General features: G+C 42.5%; 1 protein-coding gene across 2 annotated transcripts in view; it reads right to left on the reverse strand.

The window, feature by feature from the left end:
• mcf2la (mcf.2 cell line derived transforming sequence-like a) overlaps nt 1-22,196 on the reverse strand; it is a 249,981-nt gene that overhangs the window by 29,606 nt on the left and 198,179 nt on the right. For both annotated transcript variants that reach the window (XM_067992473.1, XM_067992474.1), the window contains exons 22-24: nt 17,489-17,710; nt 14,675-14,767; nt 13,445-13,523 (exon numbers count right to left, since the gene is read on the reverse strand). In XM_067992473.1, coding sequence (XP_067848574.1) covers nt 13,445-13,523; nt 14,675-14,767; nt 17,489-17,710 — 394 coding nt within the window. The remainder of the gene's footprint in view (nt 1-13,444; nt 13,524-14,674; nt 14,768-17,488; nt 17,711-22,196) is intronic.

The raw sequence follows: 22,196 nt of genomic DNA on the forward strand, positions 1-22,196 counted from the left end.
ACAGTCCACTGCCCATTCTTTCCAAAAATACAGTCCACTGCCCATTCATTCCAATAATACAGTCCACTGTCCATTCATTCTAATAATACAGCCCACTGCCCATTCATTCTAATAATACAACCCACTGCCCATTCATTCTAATAATACAGTCCACTGCCCATTCAGTCCAATAATACAGTCCACTGCCCATTCATTCTAATAATACAGTCCACTGCCCATTCATTCTAATAATTCAGTCCACTGCCCATTCATTCCAATAAAACAGTCCACTGCCCATTCATTCCAATAATATGTTCCACTGCCCATTCATTCCAATAATACAGCCCATTGCCCAGTCATTCCAAGAATACAGTCCACTGCCCATTCATTCAAATAATACAGCCCACTGCCCATTCATTCAAATAATACAGTCCACTGCCCATTCATTCTAATAATACAGCCCACTGCCCATTCATTCTAATAATACAGCCCACTGCCCATTCATTCCAACAATACAGTCCACTGCCCATTCATTCAAATGATACAGTCCACTGCCCATTCATTCCAAAAATACAACCCACTTTCCATTCATTCCAATAATAAAGTCCACTGCCGATTCATTCCAATAATACAGTCCACTGCCCATTCATTCCAAAAATACAGTCCACTGCCCATTCATTCAAATGATACAGTCCACTGCCCATTCATTCCAATAATACGTTCCACTGCCCATTCATTCCAATAATACAGCCCACTGCCCAGTCATTCCAAGAATACAGTCCACTGCCCATTCATTCAAATAATACAGCCCACTGCCCATTCATTCAAATAATACAGTCCACTGCCCATTCATTCTAATCATACAGTCCACTGCCCATTCATTCCAATAATACAGCCCACTGCCCATTCATTCCAAGAATACGTTCCACTGCCCATTCATTCCAATAATACAGCCCACTGCCCATTCATTCAAATAATACAGTCCACTGCCCATTCATTCTAATAATACAGCCCACTGCCCATTCATTCCAACAATACAGTCCACTGCCCATTCATTCAAATAATACAGTCCACTGCCCATTCATTCCAATAATACAGTCCACTGCCCATTCATTCTAATAATACATTCCACTGCCCATTCATTCCAATATTACAGCCCACTGCCATTCATTCTAATAATACTGTCCACTGTCCATTCATTCCAATAATACAGCCCACTGCCCATTCATTCGAATAATACAGCCCACTGCCCATTCATTCCAATAATACAGCCCACTGCCCATTCATTCCAAGAATACAGTCCACTGCCCATTCATTCTAATAATACAGCCCACTGCCCATTCATTCTAATAATACAGCCCACTGCCCATTCATTCCAAGAATACAACCCACTTTCCATTCATTCCAATAATAAAGTCCACTGCCCATTCATTCCAATAATACAGTCCACTGCCCATTCTTTCCAAAAATACAGTCCACTGCCCATTCATTCCAATAATACAGTCCACTGTCCATTCATTCTAATAATACAGCCCACTGCCCATTCATTCTAATAATACAACCCACTGCCCATTCATTCTAATAATACAGTCCACTGCCCATTCAGTCCAATAATACAGTCCACTGCCCATTCATTCTAATAATACAGTCCACTGCCCATTCATTCTAATAATTCAGTCCACTGCCCATTCATTCCAATAAAACAGTCCACTGCCCATTCATTCCAATAATATGTTCCACTGCCCATTCATTCCAATAATACAGCCCATTGCCCAGTCATTCCAAGAATACAGTCCACTGCCCATTCATTCAAATAATACAGCCCACTGCCCATTCATTCAAATAATACAGTCCACTGCCCATTCATTCTAATAATACAGCCCACTGCCCATTCATTCTAATAATACAGCCCACTGCCCATTCATTCCAACAATACAGTCCACTGCCCATTCATTCAAATGATACAGTCCACTGCCCATTCATTCCAAAAATACAACCCACTTTCCATTCATTCCAATAATAAAGTCCACTGCCGATTCATTCCAATAATACAGTCCACTGCCCATTCATTCCAAAAATACAGTCCACTGCCCATTCATTCAAATGATACAGTCCACTGCCCATTCATTCCAATAATACGTTCCACTGCCCATTCATTCCAATAATACAGCCCACTGCCCAGTCATTCCAAGAATACAGTCCACTGCCCATTCATTCAAATAATACAGCCCACTGCCCATTCATTCAAATAATACAGTCCACTGCCCATTCATTCTAATCATACAGTCCACTGCCCATTCATTCCAATAATACAGCCCACTGCCCATTCATTCCAAGAATACGTTCCACTGCCCATTCATTCCAATAATACAGCCCACTGCCCATTCATTCAAATAATACAGTCCACTGCCCATTCATTACAACAATACAGTCCACTGCCCATTCATTCAAATAATACAGTCCACTGCCCATTCATTCCAATAATACGTTCCACTGCCCATTCATTCCAATAATACAGCCCACTGCCCATTCATTCAAATAATACAGTCCACTGCCCATTCATTACAACAATACAGTCCACTGCCCATTCATTCAAATAATACAGTCCACTGCCCATTCATTCGAATAATACAGTCCACTGCCCATTCATTCTAATAATACAGCCCACTGCCCATTCATTCCAAGAATACAACCCACTTTCCATTCATTCCAATAATAAAGTCCACTGCCCATTCATTCCAATAATACAGTCCACTGCCCATTCTTTCCAAAAATACAGTCCACTGCCCATTCATTCCAATAATACAGTCCACTGTCCATACATTGTAATAATACAGCCCACTGCCCATTCATTCTAATAATACAACCCACTGCCCATTCATTCTAATAATACAGTCCACTGCCCATTCATTCTAATAATACAGTCCACTGCCCATTCATTCTAATAATACAGTCCACTGCCCATTCATTCCAATAATACAGTCCACTGCCCATTCAGTCTAATAATACAGTCCACTGCCCATTCATTCTAATAATACAGTCCACTGCCCATTCATTCTAATAATACAGTCCACTGCCCATTCATTCCAATAATACAGCCCACTGCCCATTCATTCTAGTAATACAGTCCACAGCCCATTCATTCTAATAATACAGTCCACTGCCCATTCATTCTAATAATACAACCCACTGCCCATTCATTCTAATAATACAACCAACTGCCCATTCATTCTAATAATACAGTCCACTGCCCATTCAGTCTAATAATACAGTCCACTGCCCATTCATTCTAATAATACAGTCCACTGCCCATTCATTCTAATAATACAGCCCACTGCCCATTCATTCTAATAATACAACCAACTGCCCATTCATTCTAATAATACAGTCCACTGCCCATTCAGTCTAATAATACAGTCCACTGCCCATTCATTCTAATAATACAGTCCACTGCCCATTCATTCTAATAATACAACCCACTGCCCATTCATTCTAATAATACAACCAACTGCCCATTCATTCTAATAATACAGTCCACTGCCCATTCATTCTAATAATACAGTCCACTGCCCATTCATTCCAATAATACAGTCCACTGCCCATTCATTCCAATAATACAGTCCACTGCCCATTCATTCCAATAATACAGTCCACTGCCCATTCATTCCAATAATACAGCCCACTGCCCATTCATTCTAATAATACAGTCCACTGCCCATTCATTCCAACAATACAGTCCACTGCTCATTCATTCCAATAATACAGTCCACTGCCCATTCATTCTAATAATACAGTCCACTGCCCATTCATTCCAACAATACAGTCCACTGCCCATTCATTCCAATAATACAGTCCACTGCCCATTCATTCCAATAATACAACCCACTGCCCATTCATTCTAATAATACAGTCCACTGCCCATTCATTCCAATAATACAGCCCACTGCCCATTCATTCTAATAATACAACCCACTGCCCATTCATTCTAATAATACAGTCCACTGCCCATTCATTCCAATAATACAGCCCACTGCCCATTCATTCTAATAATACAGTCCACTGCCCATTCATTCCAATAATACAGCCCACTGCCCATTCATTCTAATAATACAGTCCACTGCCCATTCATTCTAATAATACAACCCACTGCCCATTCATTCCAATAATACAGCCCACTGCCCATTCATTCTAATAATACAGTCCACTGCCCATTCATTCCAACAATACAGTCCACTGCTCATTCATTCCAATAATACAGTCCACTGCCCATTCATTCTAATAATACAGTCCACTGCCCATTCATTCCAACAATACAGTCCACTGCCCATTCATTCCAATAATACAGTCCACTGCCCATTCATTCCAATAATACAACCCACTGCCCATTCATTCCAATAATACAGTCCACTGGCCATTCATTCCAATAATACAGCCCACTGCCCATTCATTCTAATAATACAGTCCACTGCACACTCATTCCAATAATACAGTCCACTGCCCATTCATTCCAATAATACAGTCCACTGCCCATTCATTCCAATAATACAGTCCACTGCCCATTCATTCCAATAATACAGCCCACTGCCCATTCATTCCAATAATACAACCCACTGCCCATTCATTCCAATAATACAGTCCACTGCACACTCATTCCAATAATACAGTCCACTGCCCATTCATTCCAATAATACAGTCCACTGCCCATTCATTCCAATAATACAGTCCACTGCCCATTCATTCTAATAATACAGTCCACTGCCCATTCATTCCAACAATACAGTCCACTGCCCATTCATTCCAATAATACAGTCCACTGCCCATTCATTCCAATAATACAGTCCACTGCCCATTCATTCCAATAATACAGTCCACTGCCCATTCATTCCAATAATACAGTCCACTGCCCATTCATTCCAAGAATACAGTCCACTGCCCATTCATTCCAATAATACAGTCCACTGCCCATTCATTCCAAGAATACAGTCCACTGCCCATTCATTCAATTAATACAGTCCACTGCCCATTCATTCTAATAATACAGCCCACTGCCCATTCATTCTAATAATACAGTCCACTGCCCATTCATTCCAATAATACAACCCACTGCCCATTCATTCCAATAATACAGTCCACTGCCCATTCATTCCAATAATACAACCCACTGCCCATTCATTCCAATAATACAGCCCACTGCCCATTCATTCTAATAATACAGTCCACTGCACACTCATTCCAATAATACAGTCCACTGCCCATTCATTCCAATAATACAGTCCACTGCCCATTCATTCCAATAATACAGTCCACTGCCCATTCATTCCAATAATACAACCCACTGCCCATTCATTCCAATAATACAGTCCACTGCCCATTCATTCTAATAATACAGTCCACTGCCCATTCATTCCAATAATACAGCCCACTGCCCATTCATTCTAATAATACAGTCCACTGCCCATTCATTCCAATAATACAGTCCACTGCCCATTCATTCCAATAATACAGTCCACTGCCCATTCATTCCAAGAATACAGTCCACTGCCCATTCATTCTAATAATACAACCCACTGCCCATTCATTCCAAGAAAACAGCCCACTGCCCATTCATTCCAAGAATAGTCCACTGTCCATTCATTCCAATAATACAGTCCACTGCTCATTCATTCCAATAATAGTCCACTGCCCATTCATTGCAATAATACAGCCCACTGCCCATTCATTCCAAGAATACAACCCACTGCCCATTCATTCCAATAATACAGTCCACTGCCCATTCATTCCAATAATACAGTCCACTGTCCATTCATTCCAATAATACAGTCCACTGCCCATTCATTCCAATAACACAGTCCACTGCCCATTCATTCCAATAACACAGTCCACTGCCATTCATTCTAATAATACAGTCCACTGTCCATTCATTCCAATAATACAGCCCACTGCCCATTCATTCTAATAATACAGCCCACTGCCCATTCATTCCAATAATACAGCCCACTGCCCATTCATTCCAAGAATACAACCCACTGTCCATTCATTCCAATAATACAGTCCACTGCCCATTCATTCTAATAATACAGCCCACTGCCCATTCATTCCAATAAAACAGTCCACTGCCCATTCATTCCAATAAAACAGTCCACTGCCCATTCATTCCAATAATACAGTCCACTGCCCATTCATTCCAATAATACAGTCCACTGTCCATTCATTCCAATAAAACAGTCCACTGCCCATTCATTCCAATAATACAGTCCACTGTCCATTCATTCCAATAATACAGTCCACTGTCCATTCATTCCAATATTACAGTCCACTGCCCATTCATTCCAAGAATACAACCCAATGTCCATTCATTCCAATATTACAGCCCACTGCCCATTCATTCCAATAATACAACCCACTGCCCATTCATTCCAAGAATACAGCCCACTGCCCATTCATTCTAATAATACAACCCACTGCCCATTCATTCCAATAATACAGTCCACTGCCCATTCATTCCAAGAATACAGTCCACTGCCCATTCATTCCAATAATACAGTCCACTGCCCATTCATTCCAATAATACAGTCCACTGCCCATTCAGTCTAATAATACAGTCCACTGCCCATTCATTCTAATAATACAGCCCACTGCCCATTCATTCTAATAATACAGCCCACTGCCCATTCATTCCAAGAATACAACCCACTGCCCATTCATTCCAATAATACAGCCCACTGCCCATTCATTCCAATAATACAGTCCACTGTCCATTCATTCCAAGAATACAGTCCACTGCCCATTCATTCCAATAATACAGTCCACTGCCCATTCATTCCAATAATACAGTCCACTGCCCATTCATTCCAATAATACAGCCCACTGCCCATTCATTCCAATAATACAGTCCACTGCCCATTCATTCTAATAATACAGCCCACTGCCCATTCATTCCAATAATACAGTCCACTGCCCATTCATTCTAATAATACAGCCACTGCCGATTCATTCCATTATTACAGCCCACTGCCCATTCATTCCAAGAATACAACCCACTGCCCATTCATTCCATTATTACAGTCCACTGCCCATTCATTCCAATAATACAGCCCACTGCCCATTCATTCCAATAATACAGTCCACTGCCCATTCATTCAAATAATACAGCCCACTGCCCATTCATTCCAATAATACGGTCCACTGCCCATTCATTCCAATAAAACAGCCCACTGCCCAGTCATTCCAAGAATACAGTCCACTGCCCATTCATTCAAATAATACAGCCCACTGCCCATTCATTCAAATAATACAGCCCACTGCCCATTCATTCAAATAATACAGCCCACTGCCCATTCATTCTAATAATACAGTCCACTGCCCATTCATTCCAATAATACAGTCCACTGCCCATTCATTCCAATAACACAGTCCACTGCCCATTCATTCCAATATTACAGCCCACTGCCATTCATTCTAATAATACAGTCCACTGTCCATTCATTCCAATAATACAGCCCACTGCCCATTCATTCTAATAATACAGCCCACTGCCCATTCATTCCAATAATACAGCCCACTGCCCATTCATTCCAAGAATACAACCCACTGTCCATTCATTCCAATAATACAGTCCACTGCCCATTCATTCTAATAATACAGTCCACTGCCCATTCATTCCAATAATACAGTCCACTGCCCATTCATTCCAAGAATACAGCCCACTGCCCATTCATTCCAATAAAACAGTCCACTGCCCATTCATTCCAATAAAACAGTCCACTGCCCATTCATTCCAATAATACGTTCCACTGCCCATTCATTCCAATAATACAGCCCACTGCCCAGTCATTCCAATAATACAGTCCACTGCCCATTCATTCAAATAATACAGCCCACTGCCCATTCATTCCAATAATACAACCCACTGTCCATTCATTCCAATAATACAACCCACTGTCCATTCATTCCAATAATACAGCCCAATGTCCATTCATTCCAATAATACAACCCACTGCCCATTCATTCTAATAATACAGTCCACTGTCCATTCATTCCAATAATACAACCCACTGCCCATTCATTCCAAGAATACAGCCCACTGCCCATTCATTCTAATAATACAACCCACTGCCCATTCAGTCCAATAATACAGTCCACTGCCCATTCATTCCAAGAATACAGCCCACTGCCCATTCATTCTAATAATACAGTCCACTGCCCATTCATTCCAATAATACAGTCCACTGTCCATTCATTCCAATAATACAGCCCACTGCCCATTCAGTCCAATAATACAGTCCACTGCCCATTCATTCTAATAATACAGCCCACTGCCCATTCATTCTAATAATACAGCCCACTGCCCATTCATTCCAAGAATACAACCCACTGCCCATTCATTCCAATAATACAGCCCACTGCCCATTCATTCCAATAATACAGTCCACTGTCCATTCATTCCAAGAATACAGTCCACTGCCCATTCATTCCAATAATACAGTCCACTGCCCATTCATTCCAATAATACATTCCACTGCCCATTCATTCTAATAATACAACCCACTGCCCATTCATTGCAATAATACAGTCCACTGCCCATTCATTCTAATAATACAGTCCACTGCCCATTCATTCCAAGAATACAACCCACTGTCCATTCATTCCAATAATACAGTCCACTGCCCATTCATTCCAAGAATACAGTCCACTGCCCATTCATTCCAATAATACAGCCCACTGCCCATTCATTCCAATAATACAGCCACTGCCGATTCATTCCATTATTACAGCCCACTGCCCATTCATTCCAAGAATACAACCCACTGCCCATTCATTCCATTATTACAGTCCACTGCCCATTCATTCCAATAATACAGCCCACTGCCCATTCATTCCAATAATACAGTCCACTGCCCATTCATTCAAATAATACAGCCCACTGCCCATTCATTCCAAGAATACAACCCACTGTCCATTCATTCCAATAATACAGCCCACTGCCCATTCATTCCAATATTACAGCCCAATGCCCATTCATTCCAATAATACAACCCACTGTCCATTCATTCCAATATTACAGTCCACTGCCCATTCATTCCAAGAATACAACCCAATGTCCATTCATTCCAATATTACAGCCCATTGCCCATTCATTCCAATAATACAACCCACTGTCCATTCATTCCAATATTACAACCCACTGCCAATTCATTCTAATAATACAGTCCACTGTCCATTCATTCCAATAATACAGCCCACTGCCCATTCATTCCAATAATACAGCCCACTGCCCATTCATTCTAATAATACAGTCCACTGCCCATTAATTCCAAGAATACAACCCACTGCCCATTCATTCCAATAATACAGCCCACTAACAATTCACCCAATACTACAATCCATTAGCCTCTTATCATTTTTTATATAAAGTTTAACAAGTTATTAATTTGTTTAAGTGCATGTAAAATGCATTCAGAAATTTCAGAATGTAGTTCTCGGTATAATTTAGTTATTAACTCATTCTCACTGTGCCCTTTCAATATGACATCAGCATAGAGTCAGGAAGGAAACAGGGAAAAAACTCCATCTGCTTTAAACAAATCAAAATTGCATATATGAATCAAATGAATAACAGAAGAAGCTGTTATTCCTGTAATCAGGAAGAATGAAGATGACCTCTCCCATTCTTACCTGCTGAAGGGCAGTAGATCATGGAGGATGTACAGGTGACATGGTTACAAACCATTCTCTAATGCACCACAGTGCAGCTCCAATGGGAAACACAGGCCACAGCACTTTGTATAAGATAAGGAACTGCAGTAACTCATAAGAGATGCCCGTTCTTTTAGATCACTCTCAGTTACAAGCCCCTTTGTGGCTTGGAATAGTTTTAAAATGTTAGATCTAGTGGGAGTGGAGGAGAAGATTGTTAGACAGTGAGCTAGAGGGATAATAGGTGGCTGGAGAGATTAAAGCACAGCTTGCCATTGGAGCAGGCACTCAGGGGGAAGGTTAGAGTTGAGCTGGGACGTGAGCAGAAATGTAGTGCATTGCGGCAAATAACACAGTTCACTCTGCATGATTCCTTCTTGCAGTTCAGAGACAGACTGTCACTGTCTGGGAAGAATTTTACAACACCAAGTTATAGTCCAGCAATTTTATTTTAAATTCACAAGCTTTCGGAGGCTACCTCCTTCCTCAGGTGAACGATGTGGAAATGAAATCCTCGAAATGAAGTCGCATTTATAATTCACAGAACAATGCTTGGTGAGTACAGACAGTTTTTTCAACTGCCCGTTGCCAAGGCAATCAGTGTGCAGACAGACAGGTGTTACCTGCCAGGTCTCACAGAATATACAAATCACCAAAAAAAACAACAAACAAAAAAAAACAGAGATAGAGAGGTAGAAACATAGAAAAGACAGCAACTGACCCGTTATATTAAAAACAGATAACATTTGTTCGCTGGTGGGGTAACGTGTAGCGTGACATGAACCCAAGATCCCGGTTGAGGCCGTCCTCATGGGTGCGGAACTTGGCAATCAATTTCTGCTCGACGATTTTGCGTTGTCGTGTGTCTCGAAGGCCGCCTTGGAGTATGCTTACCCGAAGGTCGGTGGCTGAATGTCCTTGACTGCTGAAGTGTTCCCCGACTGGGAGGGAACCCTCCTGTTTGGCGATTGTTGCACGGTGTCCGTTCATCCGTTGTCGCAGTGTCTGCATGGTCTCGCCAATGTACCATGCTCTGGGGCATCCTTTCCTGCAACGTATGAGGTAGACAAAGTTGGCCGAGTCACAGGAGTATGAACCATGCACCTGGTGGGTGGTGTCCTCTCGTGTGATGGTGGTATCTGTGTCGATGATCTGGCATGTCTTGCAGAGGTTACTGCGGCAGGGTTGTGTGGTGTCATGGACGCTGTTCTCTTGAAAGCTAGGTAATTTGCTGCGAACGATGGTCTGTTTGAGGTTGGGTGGCTGTTTAAAGGCGAGTAGTGGAGGTGTGGGGATGGCCATAGCGAGGTGTTCATCGTCATTGATGACATGTTGAAGGCTGCGGAGAACATGGCGTAGTTTCTCCGCTCCGGGGAAGTACTGGACGACAAAGGGTACTCTGTTGGTTGCGTCCCGTGTTAGTCTCCTGAGGAGGTCTATGCGATTTTTTGCTGTGGCCCGTCGGAACTGTCGATCGATGAGTCGAGCGTCATATCCCGTTCTTACTAGGGCGTCTTTCAGCGTCTGTAGGTGACCATCGCGTTCCTCCTCGTCTGAGCAGACCCTGTGTATTCTATGTTTCTACCTCTCTATCTCTGTTTTTTTTTGTTTGTTGTTTTTTTTGGTGATTTGTATATTCTGTGAGACCTGGCAGGTAACACCTGTCTGTCTGCACACTGATTGCCTTGGCAACGGGCAGTTGAAAAAACTGTCTGTACTCACCAAGCATTGTTCTGTGAATTATAAATGCGACTTCATTTCGAGGATTTCATTTCCACATCGTTCACCTGAGGAAGGAGGTAGCCTCCGAAAGCTTGTGAATTTAAAATAAAATTGCTGGACTATAACTTGGTGTTGTAAAATTGTTTACAATTGTCAACCCCAGTCCATCACCGGCATCTCCACATCATGTCTGGGAAGAGTTCACTATGGATTGGAGAATGACATTCCCAGAGCCCAGAGGATTTGTATTTCTGGGAGGAATGATGGATTAATGTCGTATTACAGTCTTACATAATGAGTAAAGAATTATAAATGGAAATATTTACTGAGATGAATGTGAGAAATCGAATGGATATCCAGCTCTCAATCTCTGCTATCCATGTGGTAAAACTCAACTGCATTCCCACTATAACTGTTGCATTGATACTAGGTGGTATTATATAGCACTGATGCTGCAGTTAGAGTGTAAATGCAGCCTAAATGCGAATCAGGCCCATATTTGACACCAGAGCAAAGAGGGAACGAGACTCCCAGAGGTAGAAACATAGAAAATTTACGGCACAGAAGGAGGCCATTCAGCCCACTGTTTGTGTGCCGGTTGAAATAGAGCTACCCAACCTAATCCCACTTTCTAGCACTTGGTCCGTAGCCTTGTAGGTTACGGCACTTCAAGTGCATATCCAAGTACCTTTTAAATGTGATGAGGGTTTCTGCCTCTACCACCCTTTCAGGCAGTGAGTTCCAGACCCCCACCACCTGCTGGGTGAAAAAAATTCTCCTCAGCTTCTCTCTAATCCTTCTACCAATTACTTTAAATCTATGCCCCCTGGTTATTGACCCCTCTGCTAAGGGAAATAGGTCCTTCCTATTCACTCTATCTAGGCCCCTCATAATTTAATACACTTCAATGAAATCTCCCCTCAGTCTCACTTCACTTCACTTTGGGGTTAGTGTGGGCCTTAATGCCTGATTTATTATACACGCCGTATCACATGGGCCTCAGAGACAGACACTAATGGCCCAAATGGCTTAGCACTGACGTTAACCTTTGATGTGGATGTAATGTTATATGAGACAAAGATTTCTGTATTAGCACAACTTTAAACTGGAGTTTAAGATCATGCATATATACATCATTCAATCTGCTATATAAGGAAATAAAATGCTCAATAAATTAGCAAATAAACTGACAGTGGTATACAGTCTATTGGATCAGCTGGGTGCACTGTATTACAGGCACTCCTCCTTACATGATTTTCCTCCAGTCACTACACCTAACTGACCCCATAGTCCCAAGTGCAGGAGCAGGAAGATCTGCCCCATTGTGTTTTAAATCCTCTGACTGATACCTATCCAGACTGCAGCACTCAATGCTATTCATTGAGAGAGGACAATTACAGTTTGGGAATGGATTGGAACTGTGCCAAACTCTCTCTCTTGCTCTCACATCTGGTGCAGCAAATAAGGAAAAGCTACAAGCTCCTCAATATCAGCAGTCAACCGCGAGACGGAGTCCTGGGACTCCAACCGAGCACCGTCTATCCATGAGGCTCCATGGTTTCTGTAACAGAACCACAATGGTTTCAAAAGTTCTTAATTTGCTGACAGGGAAAGCATGCACTCTAAATAAGTTTCCACCATAATCTTTAATTTTTAGAAATACACTGGCACCCTGCTATCACAGGAGGACATTATCCACAGGTAACTTTCTCATCTTTCGGATGAGATGTTAAACCGAGACCCCATCTGCCCTTTCAGATGGATGTAAAAGATCCCATAGCATTTTTCGAAGAGAAGGGGAGTTCTCCCCTGTGTCCTGGCCAATAGTTATCCCTTAACCAACAACACTAAAACAGATATTCTGGTCATTATCTCATTGCTGTTTGTGGGACCTTGCTGTGCGCAAATTGGCTGCTGAGTTTCCTACATTACAACAGTGACTACACTTCAAAACTGTAAAGTGCTTTGGGACGTCCTGAGGTCATGAAAGGCACTGTATAAATGCAAATCTTTCTTTCTTTCATGATGTTTCACACATGGTTCTTACCTCTACGAGCTTCCAGTTGACCTGTCAAGACTTTTCTTATTTCATTTACCCACGTGTTTTTAACTTCTTGTGTTGCTGCCTAAAGAGAGATAATTAAGCACATTCTCACATCGAATAGATGGATATTGTGATTCCAGAAAACTTTAGACCATCAGACACAGGTTATTGCCCTCTCTCCCTCTATGGTATTGTTGAGTGTTACTCCGTGCTTTAAAGTTGCATGGCAGTGGCTGAGCTGCTTCATTGTGTAGAGAGAATAACCACCATCAGGTGAAAGCTGACAACTGTTCGCTTTTATCTCTAAATGTTTGAATAAAAGTATTAAGATGACAGTCTCAGCGTTATTGGATATATATTTAACTGTTTACTTGTCCCACCTACGGGTGGATTCTTTGATAAGATGTTTTCTGTAGGTTTATCATCACTGGGGCAACCATTATCCCCTCCTCCTCAAGGACTGAAAGCAACGAACTTTGGTCATAAAATGCAATGACACCAGAATTCCTTGACGGTTCTACCGTATCTTCGGGGAGACCAGCTAAACCCCCCAGTTACCTTGGGTCTCTACTGTAGGGTTAGGTAACCCTTTCATCCACCCCTTATAAGGCAAATGACATGTCGGAGGTGGGGCTGGGGGGGAACGTCCCAAGCTGGAGTTTCTGCTCCAAAGCCTTTTTGAGTTCAACATACTCGCGTTGGCTAGTACACTGAGAAAGACGAGATGTATCGGCCTCCACAAGGGTGCATGTGGGCCCCATCGGTGGGATCCAGGCTTGGCAAGTGGCCCGGACTCCTGAAGGCGGGAGATCTGGGAAACTCTCACATCTCGCCCCGCCTCCTTCACAAGGTGTGCAGCTGGCTGAATTTCCATTGGCACAAGGTAGGCAGGAACTAAAGATGTGCCCCGAGTGGTGTTTGCACCTGCCAGCCCCATGCAAATGGCGTGCCTCCCCACAGGCCCTGCAACCTCTGGCAGGGGTCAGTGTTGGGCGTGACCTCAGCGCAATCGACACGATCCTCACCCATAGAATTTTGGGGCCAATGAGCTTTTCATTTATCAGCCAAATGCTTTAAAGAGTGAAGGAATGGTGCTGTGCCTGTGTGGCAACAATGCTGCGTTTCTCCAACGCATAGCGATTGGATGCAAATGATTTAAATAGTTCATTTATTGAACATTTGGATTTGCCTTTTAATGTTCAAATGATTCCTAAACCCTTAGCTCACACTCACCTGTACGATATAAACTTCTTCCCTTGCATTGTACCAAATTTCAAACTTCTTATTATCTCCCTTAACATTCTCAGTGATACCAACAGTGGTCATCTGTAAAATGGAAGAAGTCACATAACAATGTTTCTGCAAACACTGAGGCCACATTACAAAGGAACATTGGGAGGTACAGGACTGGTATAGAACATCAGGGCCCATCTGAGTGGTCCCAGTGACTAGGATATATCACAGAATCACAGGAAGTTAACATGCAGTTACAGCAAGCAATTAGGAAGGCAAATGGTAAGTTAGCCTTTATTGAAAGGGGGTTGGAGTATAAGAGTAAGGAGCTGTATAAAACAATGGTTAGGCCACAGCTGGAGTACTGTGTGCAGTTCTGGTCGCCACACTACAGGAAGGATGTGATCGCTTTGGAGAGGGTGCAGAGGAGATTCACCAGGATGTTACCAGGGCTGGAGCGCTTCAGCTATGAAGAGAGACTGGGAAAATTGGGTTTGTTTTCCTTGGAGCAGAGGAGGCTGAGGGGGGACATGATTGAGGTGTACAAAATTATGAGGGGCACAGATAGGATGGATACTAAGGAGCTTTTTCCCTTCGTTGAGGGTTCTATAACAAGGGGACATAGATTCAAGGTAAAAGGCGGGAGGTTTAGAGGGGATTTGAGAAAGAACTTTTTCACCCAGAGGGTGGTTGGAGTCTGGAACTCACTGTCTGAAAGGGTTGTGGAGGCAGGAATCCTCACAACATTCAAGAAGCATTTGGATGAGCACTTGAAATGCCATAGCATACAAGGCTACGGACCAAATGCTGGAATATGGGATTAGAGTAGACAGGGCTGATGGCCGGCGCGGACACGATGGGCCGAAGGGCCTCTATCCGTGCTGTATAACTCTATGACTATGACTCTATGAGGTCTTGCTGCAATTATATAGGGCTCTGATGAGACCACACCTGGAGTACTGTGTACAGTTTTGGGCTCCTTACCTAAGGAAGGATATACTTGCCTTAGAGGCAGTGCAACAAAGGTTCACTAGATTGATGCCTGGGATGAGAGGGTTGTCCTATGAGGATAGATTGAGTAGAATGGGCTTATATTCTCTAGTGTTTAGAAGAATGAGAGGTGATCTCATTGAAATGTATGAAATCTTTTTGATGGCTTGACAGGGTAGATGCTGAGTGGCTGTTTCCCGTGGCTGGAGAGTCTAGAACTAGAGGTCATGGTCTCAGGATACGGGGTCGGCCATTTAGGACCGAGAAGAGGAAAAATTTCTTCAGAGTGTTGTGAATCTTGGAATTCTCTACCCCAGAGGGCTGTGGATGCTCAGTCGTGGGTATATTCAAGACTGAGATCGATAGATTTTTGGACACTAAGGGAATCAAGGGATATGGGGATCGGGCGGGAAAGTAGAGTTGAGGTAGAAGATCAGCCATGATCTTATTGAATAGTGGAGCAGGTCCGAAGGGCCGTATGGCCTACTCCTGCTCCTATTTCTTATATCCCAAGACCGTGCTCCTCTAGCAAATGTTTCTCCAGGTTCTTATCCAACTCTTTATTCAATTTGCTGATACCATCAGCCCCCACCCTCTCCCTGTGCAGGCTATTCTGTGCATTCACCACTTTCTATGCAAAGCAATTTCATCTAAACTGTCCTTCACTCTCCCTCTTCTAAGTTTGAGGCTATGTGCTCACGTTAAAACATTTTTTTAAGATACTATAATATAAATTAAATAGCTTTGTGTGTACATTATAAACCAGCAGCTTTTCAAGTCAATCTGGAGTGGTCTTCAGAGTACTTATGATGATGCAGGACCTAATTCTAACTTGCTGCCAAGCTCTTATACCTCACTCACTTTAGAGGGGATGTGTGAACTTAAGGCATTCAAGTCCTTGATCTTGGCAGTGCTGACATTACAGAGGCTTAATGTTGGTTTCAATCTGTTTCTACAGGAATATACATTATGGTCTAGGGGGTCAAAGTCACTCATATACATCTAAGGTCTGGTTCCTGTTGAACAAAAGGGGGTTTATATGTTAAGATCTCCACACTTGGTGTCACTCTCATCTCCGAGTCAGAAGGTTGTGGTTTCAAGCCCCACTCTAAGACTTAAACACATAATCCAGGTTGACACTTCAGTGTAGTAGAGGGAGTGCTGCACTGTTGGAGGTGCCATCTTTCAGAAGAGATGTTAAACTGAGGCCCCCGTCTACTCTATCAGGTGTATCTAAAAGATTCCATGGCACTATTTGTAGAGTAGGGCATTCTTCTGGTGTTCTGCTCAACGTTTATCTCTCAACATTACCAAATAGATTATCTGGTCATTATCACATTGCTATTTGTGGGACCTTGTTGTGCACAAATTAGCTGCTGCGTTTCCTGCATTACAACAGTGACGACACTTCCAAAGTACTTCATTGGCTGTGAAGCGCTTTGGGACATCCTGAGGTTGTGAACGGTTCGATATAAATGCAAGTTCTTTCTTACCAAAAAAATCCAAACACTTGCACAAAATATAGAACAATGATATTGACAATTTTAAAACTGGGAACAGGTTTGATTTCACGTTGACTTTGTGCTCCACTTTAATAAGGAGTATATTTGTGAATTGCTGCATTTCAATGTTTTAGTTTTGACTGCAAACTCAAACCTGTTTAAAGTTGCAGAGGAACACACAGCACATTGGGGTGAAAGTTTGAGTAGATCTGGCAGCAGCTAGATATAAGCTAGTTATGGAAGTATGAACAAGGATACAGTCTCACAGGAAAGGGACTGTTACCCAGATTGCTTTGCTCTATGTCAACTGGGTATTACTTACATGCAAGGATTGTTTATAACTGTAGGAAGGGGCTTTCTCGTACCCTTCCCCACTTTCTTCTCTTTTCTTGCAGAAAAGCAATGCTTTCTCATGGAGGAACAGGTGTCTCTGCATTGGTTTGAATCGTGCTAGGTCCTTGACTTTTGCGTGGCCCTTCTTATGGTCTATCCACACGTTGAATGAACCTTGCATCAAAAGTTTGCCAAGCTCATTTAAATTTCCCTGTTCGAAAAGAGGAATCACAAGACCTGTGGTTTAAAAATCAAATGATCCAAACACAATTTAATGAAGCAGTTTTATGATCCGGTTAATGTGGCCTCCTTCATACCCTCAAACTTTCATTCCTCTTTCATGGTGGAGTTACAATGGGGTTTGTTCAGTGATCCCATGTTCTCAGAGGTGGGTCACGCTTGATGGGAATGTGGGTTGGAGAAGCGGTGTAGCCCCATCTCCAATCAGCGCACCTTGTGAGCGAGACTGAGTAATGAACCAGATTTAGTTAACAGCTTAACTGTGCGTGAACATCTATCCAATAGCGATCATAACATGATCGAGTTGAAGGGAGTGTTTGAAAGGGAAAAAAGTGAATCAACTGCTAAGATTCTAGACTTGGGTAAGGCCGACTTCAATGGGATGAGGCAGAGACTGTCCACAGTAAACTGGGCAAATCTGTTAATGGGTAAAACGACTGATGAGCAGTGGGAAATGTTTAAAGAAACATTTAACGTGATACAGAATCTGTTTATACCCCTGAGGGGCAAGAACTCTACTTGCCAAAAAAAGAACAACCATGGACAACTAAAGAGGTAAGGGACAGTATAAGACATAAGGAAAGGGCATACAAAAAGGCAAAAAATGGCACAGATCCTGGTGAATGGGAGAGATACAAAGATCAACAAAGGGTCACAAAACAGATAGTAAGAGCTACAAAAAGAGAGTATGAAAAGAAACTTGCAAGGGATATCAAAACCAATACGAAGAACTTTTATAGTTACATTAGGAAAAAGAGGGTGGTCAGGAGCAGTGTTGGCCCCTTCAAAACGGAAAGTGGGGATATTGTCATTGACAATGGGGAAATGGCGGAGATATTGAATAATTACTTTGCGTCAGTATTTACAGTAGAAAAAGAGAGCATGCCGGAAATCTCAAGAAAACTAATATTGAATCAGGGACAGGGACTCAATAAAATTAACATAAGTAAAGCAACAGTAATGAAGAAAATAATAGCACTAAAGAGTGACAAATCCCCAGGACCAGATGGTTTCCATCCCAGGGTTTTAAAGGAAGTAGGTGAGCTCATTGCAGATGCCCTAACTACAAACTTTCAAAGTTCTCTAGATTCAGGAACTGTCCCTCCAGATTGGAAAATTGCACATGTCACTCCGCTTTTTAAGAAAGGAGAGAGAGGGAAACTGGGGAATTATAGACCAGTTAGCCGAACATCTGTTGTGGGGAAAATGCTGGAGTCTATAATTAAGGATAGGGTGACTGAACACCTCGAGAATTTTCAGTTAATCAGAGAGAGCCAGCATGGATTTGTGAAAGGCAGGTCGTGCCTGACAAACCTGATGGAATTTTTTTTTGAAGAGGTGACTAAAGTAGTGGACAGGGGAATGTCAATGGATGTTATTTATATGGACTTCCAGAAGGCATTTGATAAAGTCCCACATAAGAGGCTGTCAGCTAAGATAGAAGCCCATGGAATCGAGGGAAAAGTACGGACTTGGTTAGGAAATTGGCTGAGCGAAAGGCGACAGAGAGTAGGGATAATGGGTAGGTACTAACATTGGCAGGATGTGACTAGTGGAGTCCCGCAGATCTGTCTTGGGGCCTCAATTATTCACAATATTTATTAACGACTTAGATGAAGGCATAGAAAGTCTCATATCTAAGTTTGCCGATGACACAAAGATTGGTGGCATTGTAAGCAGTGTTGATGAAAACATAAAATTACAAAGCGATATTGATAGATTAGGTGAATGGGCAAAACTGTGGCAAATGGAATTCAATGTAGACAAATGTGAGGTCATCCACTTTGGATCAAAAAAGGATAGAACAGGGTACTTTCTAAATGGTAAAAAGTTAAAAACAGTGGATGTCCAAAGGGACTTAGGGGCTCAGGTACATAGATCATTGAAGTGTCATGAACAGGTGCAGAAAATAATCAATAAGGCTAATGGAATGCTGGCCTTTATATCTAGAGGACTGGAGTACAAGGGGGCAGAAGTTATGCTGCAGCTATACAAAACCCTGGTTAGACTGCACCTGGAGTACTGTGAGCAGTTCTGGGCACCGCACCTTCGGAAGGACATATTGGCCTTGGAGGGAGTGCAGCGTAGGTTTACTAGAATGATACCCGGACTTCAAGGGTTAAGTTACGAGGAGAGATTACACAAATTGGGGTTGTATTCTCTGCAGTTTAGAAGATTAAGGGGTGATCTGATCGAAGTTTATAAGATATTAGATAGGGTGGATAGAGAGAAACTATTTCCGCTGGTTGGGGATTCTAGGAGTAGGGGGCACAGTCTAAAAATTAGAGCCAGACTGTTCAGGAGTGAGATTAGAAAACATTTCTACACACAAAGGGTTGTAGAAGTTTGGAACTCTCTTCTGCAAACGGCAATTGATGCTAGCTCAATTGCTAAATTTAAATCTGAGATAGATTGCTTTTTGGCAACCAAAGGTATTAAGGGATATGGTTCCAAAGGCAGGTATATGGAGTTAGATCACAGATCAACCATGATCTTATCAAATGGTGGAGCAGGCTCGAGGGGCTGAATGGCCTACTCCTGTTCCGATATTCCTATGTTCCTATGACTCCCTGCCTGTAGCGTGCAATTTACTCCAATAATCGTACAGTACAAGGGAAAAGCATAAAACCACTTCTGTGGCTCATAAATCACATCTTTACTCCAATGAATTCAATTACCCTCCTTAGGCGATGGTTGGTAGATTAGTTTGAACTTGATTAAAAGTTGGAGCTATACTGTCCGTCCTTTTCAGACAATTCTGAGCTGAGAATAGTTTTCTGATCAAGTAATGAAAGTGGTGGAATTATAGCAATATGAATGAAGTAATAAAAGTTGAGGTAACACACCTGCCTAAAACCAATCTGCCAATGAGCTTGGAGGATCACTGCCAGGATTTCCCAACACACTTCGAAGCAACAGAAGCTTCGCTTTATCAACTCATTTTAAGGAACCAGTCTTCAGGATCTACCAAGCACAGTGTAAATCACAACTAGGAGACTGATCCATGTACAGTGTAAATCACAACTAGCAGACTGATCCGTGTACAGTGTAAATCACAACTAGGAGACTGATCCATGTACAGTGTAAATCACAACTAGCAGACTGATCCGTGTACAGTGTAAATCACAACTAGCAGACTGATCCGTGTAGAGTGTAAATCACAACTAGTAGACTGATCCGTGTAGAGTGTAAATCACAACTAGTAGACTGATCCGTGTAGAGTGTAAATCACAACTAGTAGACTGATCCATGTACAGTGTAAATCACAACTAGTAGACTGATCCGTGTAGAGTGTAAATCACAACTAGTAGACTGATCCATGTACAGTGTGAATCACAACTAGCAGAGATCCATGTACAGTGTAAATCACAACTAGCAGACTGATCCGTGTAGAGTGTAAATCACAACTAGCAGACTGATCCGTGTACAGTGTGAATCACAACTAGCAGACTGATCCGTGTAGAGTGTAAATCACAACTAGTAGACTGATCAGTGTACGGTGTAAACCACAACGAGCAGACTGATCCATGTACAGTGTAAACCACAACAAGTAGACTGAACCACATACAGTGTAAATCATAATGAGCAGACTGATCCATGTAGAGTGTAAAACACAGCTAGTAGACTGACCCATGTACAATGTAAAACACAGCTAGTAGACTGACCCATGTACAATGTAAATCACAACTAGCAGACTGATCCATTTAGAATGTAAACCACAACTAGTACACCGATTCATGTACAGTGTGAATCACAATGAGTGGACTGATCCATCGACATCATAAACCGCAACTAGCAGACTGATCCATGTACAGTGTAAACCACATCTAGTAGACTTTTTTTTTATTCGTTCACGGAATGTGGACGTCGCTGGCAAGGCCAGCATTTATTGCCCATCCCTAATTGCCCTTGAGAAGGTGGTGGTGAGCCGCCTTCTTGAACCGTTGCAGTCCGTGTGGTGAAGGTTCTCCCACAGTGCTGTTAGGAAGGGAGTTCCAGGATTTTGACCCAGCGACGATATATTTCCAAGTCGGGATGGTGTGTGACTTGGAGGGGAACGTGCAGGTGGTGTTGTTCCCATGTGCCTGCTGCCTTTATAATTATAGGTGGTAGAGGTCGTGGGTTTGGGAGGTGCTGTGAAAGAAGTTTTGGCGAGTTGCTGCAGTGCATCCTGTGGATGGTACACACTGCAGCCACTGTGCACCGGTGGTGAAGGGAATGAATGTTTATTGTGGTGGATGGGGTGCCAATCAAGCAGGCTGCTTTGTCCTGGATGGTATCGAGCTTCTTGAGTGTTGTTGGAGCTGCACTCATCCAGGCAAGTGGAGAGTATTCCATCACACTCCTGACTTGTGCCTTGTAGATGGTGGAAAGGCTTTGGGGAGTCAGGTGAGTCACTCGCCATAGAATACCCAGCCTCTGACCTGCTGTTGTAGACACAGTATTTATGTGGCTGG

The sequence above is a fragment of the Heptranchias perlo genome, chromosome 11, assembly GCF_035084215.1.
Source record: "Heptranchias perlo isolate sHepPer1 chromosome 11, sHepPer1.hap1, whole genome shotgun sequence".
Classification (NCBI taxonomy): domain Eukaryota; kingdom Metazoa; phylum Chordata; class Chondrichthyes; order Hexanchiformes; family Hexanchidae; genus Heptranchias; species Heptranchias perlo.